Here is a 13,522-nt window from a genome sequence, read left to right on the forward strand (position 1 = left end):
TCAAGGCAGTTGAAAACCTGGTATCTAACGAAGACCCTCTTGCTTCATAGACAGCTATCTTCTCACTGTATTGTCACATCATAGAAAGAGGGTGAGAGAGCTCTCTGGGATCCCGTGTATAAGGGCACTAATCCCGTTCATGAGGGCTCTGGCCTCATGGCCTGATCACTTCCCAGAGGCCTTCTCTCCTAATACTATCACATTGGGGGTTAGGACCTCAACATATGAATTGATGGGGGAGGGATATATAAAGATTATATATTTTTAATAAATAAATAAAATGACCAAAAAACCATTCAGTTCATAATAGATTGATTAACAGGGAAACCTGTCAGAAGGAGGAATAAAGAAGAGCAGTTTTTGGCAAATCAAGTTTGAGATGAGCATGAATTTTTTAGGAGGCAATTAGACGTATGAGAGTGGTATTTAGGATGAAGCCCTTAGCTGAAGATACAGATTTAGAAATTATCAGTGTATAGCCTATAGTTGAAACATGGGAATAGGTAAAATTATTCTGGGGGAATGTAAGAGAACAGCTAGTTTTAACTTTAAAAAGCTGCAGGGTTTTTTTTTTTTTGTTTTTTTTTAAATCCCTCAATGTACATAACACCTAAAATTTTGTGTTAAGTTTCAGGTGATTTGCAACATTCCCCTCTCTAAACCAAAGAGGAAGGAGGAAAGCCAAGGTATTGGGTTGGCCAAAAAGTTTGTTTATTTATTCCTGTATGATGGCTCTAGTGCTTAGTTGTCTTTAACTTCATTTGAAACAATTTTGTTAGATTGCATTGTGACAGCTGTCATATCAGTGTGCATTTTTAAAAATCTTATCAAAATAGAAATTTTGTGCAGCCATTGAAATATTGGAGATGGAAGAAAATACACATTTTTGCTGTATTATGCTTTATTGTTTCAAGAAAGGTAAAATGCAGCTGAAACCCCCAAAAAGATTTGTGCAGTGTATGGAGAAGGTGCTGTGAGTGATTGAACGTGTCAAAAGTGGGTTGCAAAGTTTCTTGATACTGTTGACATTTTGGCCAAATAATTACTTGCTTTGGGGTTGTCTTACGCATTGGAAGATGTTTAGCAGTACCCCTGGCTTCTACCCACCAGAAGCCAATAGTGGGAGATAGCCAACAATAAAGTTATTAATGAAAGTGAAAAATGTGTCTTTTATTTTATGGAAAAATCTAAATAGACTTTTTGGTCAACCCAATAGAATGGAATGTCAGATTCAAGAGGGAGAATGAGTTTAGAAGGTGCAGGAATGATCAGTAATGTCTTCTGGATCGGCATTTAGGAGGTTGTGTGGAAAGCATTTTCAGTGAATTTGTGGGGCTGGAAGCCGGGTCACGTGGGAGAGGTGAGCAAGTGGAGACAGTGAGCGTGGTTATAATACTTGTTCAGGAAGCCAAAGGGAAAGAAGAGGGAGAAGTTAAAAGATATTCAAGTGAGGGATAATTGTTGGATTAAGGTTCCTGAGGGGAAGGGAAGACATGGGATCCAAATTTTAGGTGAAAGGGCTTGGCTAGATATTGGGAGGGACATCTTTGCCAGTGAAGCAGAAGTAAATATTGGGTATTGGTAGTTTGGTGGCCTGTAGTGGTCTTAATAAAGTTGGAAACAAATATTAAATCCTTCTAATTAAGTAACCGCCAAGTGATTAATTGGTGCCTCAATATACTCATTGTAAATTCCCCAGTGGGCGGTTGGGCTCTCCTTTGTCAGCTTATAGCCTTTGGTGGGGCTGAGTTTACAAGAAACATCTTCGAGAATGTTGCCTTTTCTATGATTGACTGTTTTCCTCTCACATAAGGGTACCTTCTGCAAATTCTACCTCCAGCGTTAAGTAGAAAGATCTTTGCTGGGCCAAAATTGAATGAGTGATTTAGGTATAGGATGTCAAAGCTTAACTTTATTATAAGCTTTGGAACTCTGAACTCTTTGGAGCATTCTGAAGGTCTGTGATGAAGTTGCTCTTTGACTTCCCTAATGCATTTCCATGCTAAAATATTAAGGTCTTAAACTTCAGGCACTATAATATCCTCTTGTGATGGTTAAATGAGGAAAGAACTTACATGTAATAGATGGATCTGCAACATAGGATACTAAGAAACGATCCTCGAGCTTTTGGGGGCAAAGTGTTGTATAAAAGCTTTTCTGAGGAACTTATGGCTCAGCTCTAAGCAGGTTAACTGGTCTTGGGAAGGGCTTATAGTCATGTTACCTGTAGTAATTATATTCAGAGTAAGTACTTGGACCTCTTCCCCTTGAATTGAAAGTCAGTTTTTTAGATATTGGAAGCATGACTTAATAGGAGACCATCAGGTTTCATTAGTCCGTTATCCCCATGGGAGGGCTTGGCATGTGAACAGCATAACTGTGCTGGTAAAATTACAAAGGCTCGATCATGCTAGTCACATCTTCAGGTCTAAAAGAAATAAGGCAGGGGACTAAAAATGAATCACATGAATTTCATCTTTTTAAATCTGTTAATGTTTTCCCCCATCTACGCATTGTTTAACCTGTTACAGCAGGCATATGCAACTTTTATAATAAAAGAAATTCTAGAAAGAAAACTTGTGATTTCACAATGAGAATTTTGTAAAACTGTCATTCTTGGTTATGAAGACAATAAATACAGTGAAGCAGAGGGAATCTGGTATTGGTGAAAATGTGGTGGGTGGAATTTTTAGTTAGCTTTAATTTGTTTTTCCATCATGTCTATATGTCCCAGCACACAGGTGATGCTTGCTGGGGTGTTGGGGTTTTCCCGTATTGGACTTGACTCTTGTAGATTTCATTCTGTGTGTTTCTTTAGCCAGTCTTCTAATATATTAGCCACCGTTTATTATTTGTTTTTGTTTTAGGTCTTACGGCAGGAGATAGTTGTTTTTTTTTTTAATTTATTTACTTTTAGATGGGAAAGGAGGGAGAAAGAGAGGGTGAGAAACACCAAATGTGTAGTTGCCTCTAGTGTGCCCCCAACTGGGGACCTGGCCCCCAACCCAGGCTTGTGCCCTGACTGGGAATTGAACCAGCAAACCTTTGGTTTGCAGGCCGGCACTCAGTCCACTGAGCCATACCAGCCAGGGCTGTTTTAGGTCTTATTATGTAGAGCTTTAGCTGTTAGAAGCCACAGGAGATACAAAAAAGTAAAGTATGGTCTCTTAAGGAGTTTATGATCTTATTGATGATGTAAGAATAAACATATTAAAAGGTCAGAGCTCTATGTAATTATATAAGTGCTGATGGAGTGATTAGCATAGTAAGTACCATAAAACTTAGGAGAACAAAAAGACTATTGAGAACTGGAGTTGTCAGGAAAGGTTACCAATTTTTCTCAAACACAAATCTGATCATGTCATTCTCCTATTTAGAATCTTTCAACATGACCCTTACCTTCCCCTTACCAAGTTTCTTGGTGATAAAATTTGGACTCCTTGGCTTGTCATGAAAAGTCATAATTTGGTCCGTGGCATCCTATATAGTTTTAAGTATCACCACTACCTGATATACATCCTGTCTTTCAACCATCCTTAATACTCTGCCATTCTTTGAACATAAGCTCCTAATGAATTTGCATTGGGTGAAACTTCATGTAGTAGCTTTGTCCCTTCTCTTTCTGGCTAACTTCTCATCTTTTGAAGTTTAGGTAGAGTCACTCATCTGGGAACTTTCACTGACCTCTCATGCTTTCCTCCCCTTCCCCGGTAGGCTGTTACGTTCTTGAGCACTCTGAGCTTACAACTTTATAGCACTTACCAATTGTATTGAAGGTATTTCTGGTCTCTGTTTGACTGTCATCTCTTTCAGAGGTAGGGACTGTGACTTTGTGTAACACAGTGTATTCCAAGTAGCCTAAGTCCTTAGTAAAGATTTATTCGAAGGATAAGTGAATGAATTAATGAGTTGGATTTTAAAGAATAAATGGCATTTGGAGAGGTGGAGAGGAAGAAAGTAGCATACCATGAGGAGAAAACAAATAGTATGAGCATTGTGTCAGTGATTTCGATGAGACCGTAGTTGCAAGCTGATTTCTGATTCAGGCTGTGGATGATATAGGCTTGGAAAGGATGATGATGATCTTGGATAACTGAATCAGCATCTGAAAAGATCAAGTGATCGGAATGACAGTAGTTAGATCTAATAAAAATCCTGGTTTCAAATAGCTGTAGGACTCTATGGAGTGAAAGGTAGATTAGACTTTATTAAAAAGTTCTACCAGTTTCAAACGAGAGTCAATAGGTAGAATTTATAAAGAAGCAGCTTACGACACCATGGAACTATTAAATCAGTATGTGTTCCTTTATGAGGTGGTGACTTTTCTGTTATGTTGTTACTTTTATTTTTCAAGTACAGCTTACATTCAACATTATTCAGTTTCAATGTGACTTCTTTTGTGGATCCTTGGTTATAATACTTCTGTTTAGCCAGCCTTCAGTTGGTTATTCAGGTAGATTGATCTATAATTTGGTTGTAAACCTGGTTTGGCGCTGGGAGGAGGTGAGTGTAGCTCCCACCTACTCTGTAGCCAGTTTGGATCTTCCTCTATTATCTTAAGGTGTTTTTTTTTTTTTTTTTGATATATTTATTGATTATGCTATTACAGTTGTCCCATTTCCTCCCCTTCACTCAACTCCATCCTGCCCACCCCCTCCCTCCCACATTTCCCCCCTTTGGTTCATGTCCATGGGTCATACTTATAAGTTCTTTATCTTAAGTTTTAAGCATCATTAATATTATAGATGTATGTAAGGTTTGGACAGACTGTTTAACCCTGAATATACGATTCTTTTTGTTGAAGGGATTCATGTATCAGCAGGGAACTAGACTATATAACTTCTAAGGTCCAATCTAATTCCTAAGTTCTGTGGTTTATAGTAGGAAGAGAGAATTGTTCCTTGAAAAGCAGGAAAGGATTCAAGGCTGAAAAGAAGGATGTAAAGGTGAGACTATTGAGTGGCTATAATCTCAGAAAAGTGAGTAGATGTGCAGTTCACCTGGAAATGGAGAGAGATCCTTGGCCATTGTTTGGAATGATACCTATGTAGCTTGTACTGGGGAATCAGAAAGAAGGGAATACCTGGGCAGTAGAAGAGAACACCTAACTGAAGTTTATGTGAATTACTAGGGAGCCAGATTTGTATAATTCTGCCACTTTCTTCTGAGGTGTTCTTTGACTTGGAGAAGTAAAAGAGTTAAGCAATGGGGATAATTCAGGTTTGGAGATTGTTATAGTGAGCAGAGTAGTAGAAGGTTAGGCAGGTGGGAATTCCTGGGGTTAGTGATGGCAGCTTTGGATTGCTTAACCGTGTTGTCTAGCATAGACTGGCATAATCTTAGATGCTCTTAATAAAATAAGACCGGAGTGGTTGAAGGCTGAGAATGATTAGGAAGTATGAAAGATTGATAACGAAGACTGCTAAATAGCCGTTTGGAGGAGTGAGGCCCAGGATGTGGCCATGTGGTGGCTGGATATGAATTGGAGATGAAGGTCAGCGGAGTCAAGCAGGCTCAGATGTATTGTCAGAATATATGTTGGAGTATTTGGGGATCCTGCCAGAGGATACATGTGGAGATAATAATGTGAACCAAGTTGTCAGGAAAGGTTAACGTAGATTTGCCATGTGGAGGGGGGTGGGCAGCAGGGAATGGTTGATGACAGTGAGGATGATTTGAACAAGATGGTATAGGGAAGGGCATGGCTTCAAATAAATAGGAAGGAGCAGGGCCAATGAATCAGTGTCCTGGAAGTGGTTCTGGGGAGCTGGCAGTTGTGGGAGACACTCAGTTGTGGAGCAGTCATTGTCAAGGATTGATAATTATGTTTCTATTAAAGCAGTGGACAAAATTGAGAATGAAGGAGAGTTTGCCTACAAATAAATGTAGGCTCTGTGAAAGACTTAGGAGAAGGGAGGGAGGAAGGAGATGTGCAGTGGGGGTAGACTGGGCAGCTTTGAGTTTGGCTGCTTGGTAGTGGCTGGTGAGGAAACTGGAATGAAGGGATTGGAGAAGACAGAGGAGGTGGGGCATTGAGTAGGGAGAACCTTGTACGAAGAGTGAGATTTAACCACTGCAGTGTGTGTCCCAAATGCCCAGGCCACTTCACTCTTTCTGTTGGTCGTATTCACAGCTTTGGCTTTGTGGAGCTTGCTGTAGGGGAAGCAGGGAATCACTCTGCTCACCGGGGAATTATGATGCTAAGGTGATTTTGCCATGACATGCTTTTTGAGGCACGTGATTCTGTTTAGTCTATGAAGGGGGACCCCACCCTCAAAGAACGGAACTTATTTATAAAAAATTGTGTATTTATTCTTACATGTTTAAACTTCACTCATGTTCAAAGTACTCTCCATTTGATGCAGTACACCTATCGAGTCATTTTTCCCACTGCTCAAAATAGTTTTTGAGCTAGTTGATTTTGATGCCTTTTAGTGCTACTGCCATTTTTTGTTTCACCTACTCCACATTGGCAAAACGTTTCCCTTTGAGGACTTTTTTTATCGGAGGAAACAAAAAAAACCTCACTCCAGTTGAGATCAGGTGAACAGGGGGTCATGCTGGTTTTGGTGAAAAACTGCTGAACACTCAGTGTGGTGTGGGTGGCTCGTAAATCACCCATCACAAAATAGGCAAATACGTTGAAAGAGTTTTCCAAAAAAATTCACTGAAGCCAAATGCAGCCTCTCACAACAATGCCAGCTGGTCCACTGATACAGATGGGTTCCTAGAACACTCACCTGGAGGAGGAAGCCTATACTACAAGGGGCCTGCCCTCCAGAAGATAATTCCTGGTTGTTTTGGGTCCCCCCTCGTATAAAGTAACGTGGTCAGGACAGAAGAGAAAGTTCAGACAGGCCAAACCTTCCCAACAACAGGACACCGTCTTGTAGTTGTGTGGAAATGTCCTGGAGAAACTGGGGTGTGGGAGTTTGTTGTCCACGGAGTGCTGAATCAGAGCCTTCTGTGTTTCTCTTCCAGATGAACGGGACCGAGTTCAGAAGAAAACGTTCACCAAGTGGGTCAACAAGCACCTGATGAAGGTAGGACTCCTTCACAGACACTGCCCTGGCACCACTGGCTGCTTTTAATCGGGATCTGCGGGCCCTTCTCTCAGATAGCTCAGACTGCTAGCCTTGTGCTCAGCTGTTGGAGATACATGAGAGCTTTATTTTTTTAAATAATGAACATAGTCATAACAGTATGAAAACGTTTACTGATCACTTTTGTTGGTGAGGACGGTAATACATGCCATTACCTCAGAAGGCTGAGGTTGAGGATACTGTGGTTGTGATTCCTGGGATTCAAAGGACACTTTTCAAATTACTTTATAAGCCCCTTTAAAAATTTTTATTTTTAAGTCTGATTACTATGTTAAGGATGGAGCAGAGGGGATATTGTGTTCTCTCTCTCTCTCTCTTTCTGCACAAATCTTAAATGTTCAGTTTAAGAATTTTTCTCATGTGTGTGTGTGTATGAATGAAACCACTATGCGGTTTAAAATACAGAACACTTCTAGAATGGCTCGGGTTGGGGGCAGATTTTAGTAATTATTTTGAAGCAGAGAAGAGACCAAGGCTGAGACATGTTAAGGACCCACCTGGGGATAAACAGTATGATGAACGTGGCAGTCAGGATTTGCAAAAAGAGTGTTTGAGTGATAATCATTACTGCTCTCGGGAAGGTCACCAGTGACCTCATAATTCCTACATCCAGTAGCCTCATTTTACCTTTCTCTTATTTAATTTCTCTGTAGCATTTGATACTGTCGACTAACTTGCTACTCCTTAAAGCCTTCTCTCACAGTGGCTTCTAGGACACTGCTTTTACTTGAATTACCTCTTCCCTTTACTCTAATGCCTTTTTCCTGCCTCTTTCACTGGCTTTTCTCTCTGTCTGACTCCTCCATGTCAGTGTTCCCCAGGGTCCTAACCTCGGCCATTTCCTTCTTTTGTCCTCTGTGTTCTGCTTTGGTCTGGTTGCACGGAATGCAAGGAAGTACTAGTAGAAAAGGGTACAGGGGGATCTCATGGGACCTGATGTACAGATGCATCTGGGCTTTATGAGAATTTATTGGGCAGCTACCCTCTCTCTTCATGAGACCTTGTAATCCCTCATTTTAATTTTTTTCTGTATGTCTCCTACATTCATTTCTTCACATTTCTCCCATTGCTTGTGTGTAAGCTGTCCCTCAAATGGTGATGCAACCCCCTGCAACTACATGATTCTAAAGACACATACAGAAACATCCTGATTGGCTGGGGTTTTCTATTCCTCCATGGGTCAGGTGAGAGGTGGTAACATAAATCAGACATCGCTCCTTAGGGCCACTTGTTTAATGGGCACTGCAGGTGATAGTGATTTTCCAACTATAAGATGTGGATAACAAGGTGATCATAGAGCCTTTTCCTGAATTCTTTCCTAAGCCAAGGACCCGCATATCTCACGGTGTGCTAGACACATTCACCTGGATGTTACCCACATATATCCTCTATTCAACATATCCCGGATTGCTAAATATTTTTACTCATGTACCTAGCTGTCCGAGTTTGGAACCTCGAATCATACTATAATCTCTTCCAACTCAGAAAGTGTTGCATCTGACTTCTCTCCCTCATCCCTCTTAACCTCTGCTCTAGTCCAGGGCCTCTTCATCATTGGCCTTGACCACTATAATAGTTTCCTACTAAAGTTTTCTGTAATACGTAATGCTGGTGATAATAGTAGTAGTGGTTTATTGAGTGTTTGCTACAAATCAGACATTCTGTACTAAGTCCTTTACATTAATCCTTCACTGACCTTTAAAATTTTTTTTCAATTACAGTTGTCATTCAATATTATTTTATATTAGTTTCAATTCTTTAGCAACCCTGCACTGCAGATTCTTTTAATATTCTCATTTTATCAGTGAAGACAGCAAGGTCTAGAGAGGTTAAGCCCCCTGTTTAAGGTCACACCATTAGAAAGAGGCAGAACTGAAATTTTAGAACTTGGCCTTTGCGGTGCTGGCACTGGCTTCTGCCTCCTTTCCCAGGTTCATAGCATCATACATCTGTCATACTTAAGCTCTTGCCAAACTGTGTGCCACACTATTTTATGACTCTGTATCTTTCTTATGCTGCTTCCTCTGTGTGGCACACCTTCCCCAACTCTGCTCTGCCTGGATAAAACCAACCTGATAGCTCCTTTACAAATATTTTCTTGCCTCCACCATGTGGGACTGACTACCTTCTGTGCCCTTCCCTGACTCCTTGTGTTCTTCTCTTGTAGCACCTGTAGCATTCCTTTTTCTGCTGGACCATAACTCGAAGGCAGATACTGCGTCTTGTTTTTCCAGTGTGAGCACAAAGAAGGAAGAGGAGGAAAGAACCCAATGTTCTTCTCTAATTCTTTCAGTGTTTGTACAGGTGCCTCGTGACGGATGATATGTAACTCTGTCATGATGCAGAGCCCTTCACACCCTGGTTCCAGTCTGTCCAGCATCATTTCTAGGTGCCCTCCCCTGTGTAGCCTGTGCTGTGGCCACACGAAACAACACACTGCTCCCTAAACCCTGTACTTTCACACCTCTTTGCTTATTCATTTATTTCGCCTTAGAATGCACTTCCCAGCCTCCTCTGCCATCACCCACTTACCCTCTAAGGCTCAGGTTCATTATCACCTACCTGAGACTCTGGCCTCTATCTCTTGGACTAAATTAATTGCAACTTCATCTCTATTCCATACCACTTTGAAGAGACGTCTTGTAGGTTCAAACATTGGTCTCCTCATTGAACGCTAGACTGTATCGTACTACTTTCTCTACCAAGCACTGTAGCAGGGACTCAAGAAGCACCCAATAAGTACTTGTTGCCTTGAGTAAATAATATTTTGATAATGCTTTATAGCTTACGAAGCACTTTCTTATCTGACTTGATCCTTATAATAACCCTGAAGGAGGTAAAAGTATTTTCTTCTTTTAAATTTAAGGACAATGAGAATTGTTAAATAGAAGATGGAGTGACCTCCCAAAATCATGCAGCTGGTGGCAATGGAGCTAAAGATCGTTCATGAGTCTTCCTTTCAAAATTATTTATTCTTTCTACTGAATATGCTCTCAACTTGCCCTGCACTTACTCCTCCTCTTTAACAATTGGAAGAACTGAATTTATCCCGCCTCAAGCGTGTCCTCCTAAACTTTGTAGTTGAGCACAAATGCTCTGTGTGCCTGCCATTCGTTTGTAGCTGATGTTGCCTGTTGGAACTCTCCTCTCCCTGGGGCCGTGTGATGACAGGGGGCCCAGGGAGAGAAACTAGACGAACACATCACTGCATTGTTAGAACTTGGAGACCAGCCAGAGCTTTTCTTAGGTCCCTGGCTATCTGTCATCTCTTCTCAGACTTTCACTCTTACAGTTCCAGGGGCAATTTCTCTCATGTTAGGATATTTCAGAGAGAGATTCACTGCTAATCAGAGTCATTGCGTTCATGCTGGAACTCCTTGAACTTTGGGCCGAGCTTTAGGGATCAAGATTTTTTTTAATAACTCAAGCCTTCTTTGCTTTGCTCCCCAAGTATACCCAGGTTAATGTTGCTATTGGCAAGCGGACCGCTCGCTATAAGACCAAAACAACCAAGTCTCAAGTTCTCAAGTTCTAGATTTAGTTGCCCTAAGATCTTTTGGATTCCCAGATATCCTTTTGTTCTGGAATAAGCACATTCATTTCCTCTTTATATTTGAGAACATATTTGAGAACACAGTCCAGTGTTAAAAGGGATTTGTTAAGGATGCAAACATCTGAAATATAGAAATAATCTAACTTAGAATATGAGCCTATAAACCTAAGAGTTCTGCTTATACACCAGAACCATCAAAAAGAGAAACCTAGAGTTTAGATTTTATTTGAATTACCCTTGCCATGTATCTAGGTCCTGGTAGCTGATAAAGTCTATCCCCTCGAAGAGAACTTCAGGGAAGGGTGAGAGGATGAGAAAGAAGTGAGAGCATGAGCTCCTAAGGAGGAGAAATGCTTTCTGTGGTCCGTTCCTATTGACTTCAGAGAAAGGCCAATATTTAATCTAGCAGATGGAATAGTTTGTTTGACTTTCATTCACGTATTGCAATCCAGAAGCCATTGGCCTTCCTGGAGTTTTAGTTAAGAATTCCAGATAAGCCAGCAAAAGTTTTAAACTCCACATTTTACTCTTGTTCTCAGTTTGTCTCTGTCTGCGGCTAAGTGAACACAGGATAGTAGACAGCTCTGATTCCAGGCACTCCCTCCTGTGCAGCCTCCGCTGTAGCCACGTGAGAAAACCTCACTGCTCCCTGCACACTGCATGTACGTTCGCACCTCTTGGCTTATGTGTGTCTGTGGGAAAGGTGAGAGGAAGCTAGCAGTGGAGTTTAACTGCAGAGATTGACCAAGTAGTGTTGGTTAGACACTAGGAGAGGAATGTTGCTTTCGTTGCTCAAGTGTGACATGCGGTGGTGGTTTGTGGCTGTCTCTACCTGGCCCTGAGTTTTCAGATCGTGATTTCACTCTAAGTGCATCTCAGCCCTCACTAAAAGTTTTAGGCCTACGTTTGGGCTTGGATTCTCTACTCCCTGCCCCTACTCAGGAAAGCCACCTGTTGTGGATTTTCAGAGTTATCCCCAGAGGACCCTTGTTGATTAGACTTGGCTGGGACCACAGTTAGATTTCTCAAAATTTAAGGGATTCTTAACACAGAGAGAGAGGAAAGAATTCTTATGTACAAAGAGCTTTATACTTTGTTTCTCTTTCTTACTCTACTTACTCCAGCAGGGATTCCAGCCTTCCCTCTTATTTCCTGCATTTGAGCACAGTTCTTTCCTGAGTGAAAAGCATAGGCCAACTATAATTGTGTGGGTTTTTTTCTTTTTGTTTACATTAGGCGTTTCCTGGAGGATAAATTTGGCCACTGAATCAATATGGAATTTCCCTCTTGTAGTTCAGAAATCTATAAATTCAGAAATCCATTCGAAGTTACCAGGCTCGCTTTCCCTTTTGCCATATCTTTTCATAAGTGTAGATGAGAGTAAATAACATACTATTTAAAACTGTCACCTCTGACCGATTTTATTTTACTTTGTTTTGTTTTATTTTATATTAATTTAATTTTTTTGCTCTTCAACATAGTTTGGATCAAGAAAATTGAGCTGCCTGTGTTTTAACAAAGTGTTGAGGAAAGCTTTTCTGGGTCAGGTTTTCTTCAGGTATCAAAGAATACTACATGGTAATCCTTGGTTCCTTTGGGGGGGAATCCTTTTATAATTTAATAATGTTGCTAATATGTCATTTCTACCCTTCAATCATCGTGGAAACCTTGTGAAGGGAAAGAGCACTGAACTTGGAGTCAGGAGACAGTGCTCTGACACTTCCCAGCTAAATGTATTACACGATTTATTTAACTTCTCTAGGCAACACTTTCCCATCTGTAAACTGAGAGTATTAGAGTTAAGTAATCTTTAAAGTCCCTTTGGGCTCAGATTCTGATTCCAAGCACTTAAGTGCAATTTATTTCCTTTGCTAAAAAGGCCACTCAGAAATTAGGGGAAGCTGTTATCTTACATAACTTCAAGCCAATCTTTTAAAAATTGGAGAGCAGAGCCGTCCTTGGCTTATTAATGCCTGGGGGGTCGGGGGGGTTGACCTGGGCTAGGATAGGCTTGGTCTCTCAAAATGTAGTCATTCAGTAATTTTTCAAAATAGCTTTTTGAGATTTAATTCACATATCATACAATTTACCCATTTAAAGTGTGTAATTCAGCAGATTTTAGTGTGTTATCAGAGTTGTGGAATCATCATAACACTCAATTTTAGAACATCTTCATCACCGTAAAAATAAATCCTGTGCCCTTTGTACCCTTCAGTCATCACCACTAACCCCCCACGTCTTCCTCCAGTCCCAGCAGTCCCAGACGGCCACTAATCTACTCTCGGTCTCTGTAGGTTTGCCTATTCTAGGATCTCATATAAATGGGATTATACAGTATGTGGCCTGTTCCTTTGCTTTACTGCGTCTTTTACTTAGCATGTTTTCAAGGTTGGTGCATGTTATGGCATGTGTAAGTACGTACTACTGAGGAATATTCCATTGTACGGATGTCCCACATTGTGGTTACCCATCAATCAATTGATAGATATTTTGGTTAGTTTTACTTTTTTGGCCATATACATGAATATTCATTCATGTACAGGAGTTTTTTCTGGACATCTTTTCAGTTCTCTTGGCTATATACCTGGCAGTGGAATTACTGAATCATATGGTAACTTGCATTTAGCCTTGAGGAACTGTCAGGCTGTTTTCTAAAACAGCTGCACCGTTTTACATTTCCACCAGCAGTGTACGAGGGTTCCAGTTTCTCTACATCTCCATCAGACACTTATCTTTTAAAAAAATTGTAGCCATCCTAGTGACCGTGAAGTGGTATTTTACTGTAGTTTTGATTTACATTTTCATTATGGCTAATGATATCGATCATCTAAGTTTAATGATATTGAGCATTTTTTCAAGAGTTTGT

The 13,522-nt window shown here is 40.6% G+C and overlaps 1 protein-coding gene across 17 annotated transcripts in view; it reads left to right on the forward strand.

Moving 5' to 3' along the window:
* MACF1 (microtubule actin crosslinking factor 1) overlaps positions 1-13,522 on the forward strand; it is a 320,700-nt gene that overhangs the window by 117,628 nt on the left and 189,550 nt on the right. For all 17 annotated transcript variants that reach the window (XM_045190859.2, XM_053920914.1, XM_045190876.2 and 14 more), the window contains exon 2: positions 6,982-7,043. In XM_045190859.2, the coding sequence (XP_045046794.2) occupies positions 6,982-7,043 (62 nt within the window). The remainder of the gene's footprint in view (positions 1-6,981; positions 7,044-13,522) is intronic.

Source organism: Desmodus rotundus, chromosome 3, assembly GCF_022682495.2.
Source record: "Desmodus rotundus isolate HL8 chromosome 3, HLdesRot8A.1, whole genome shotgun sequence".
Taxonomy (NCBI): domain Eukaryota; kingdom Metazoa; phylum Chordata; class Mammalia; order Chiroptera; family Phyllostomidae; genus Desmodus; species Desmodus rotundus.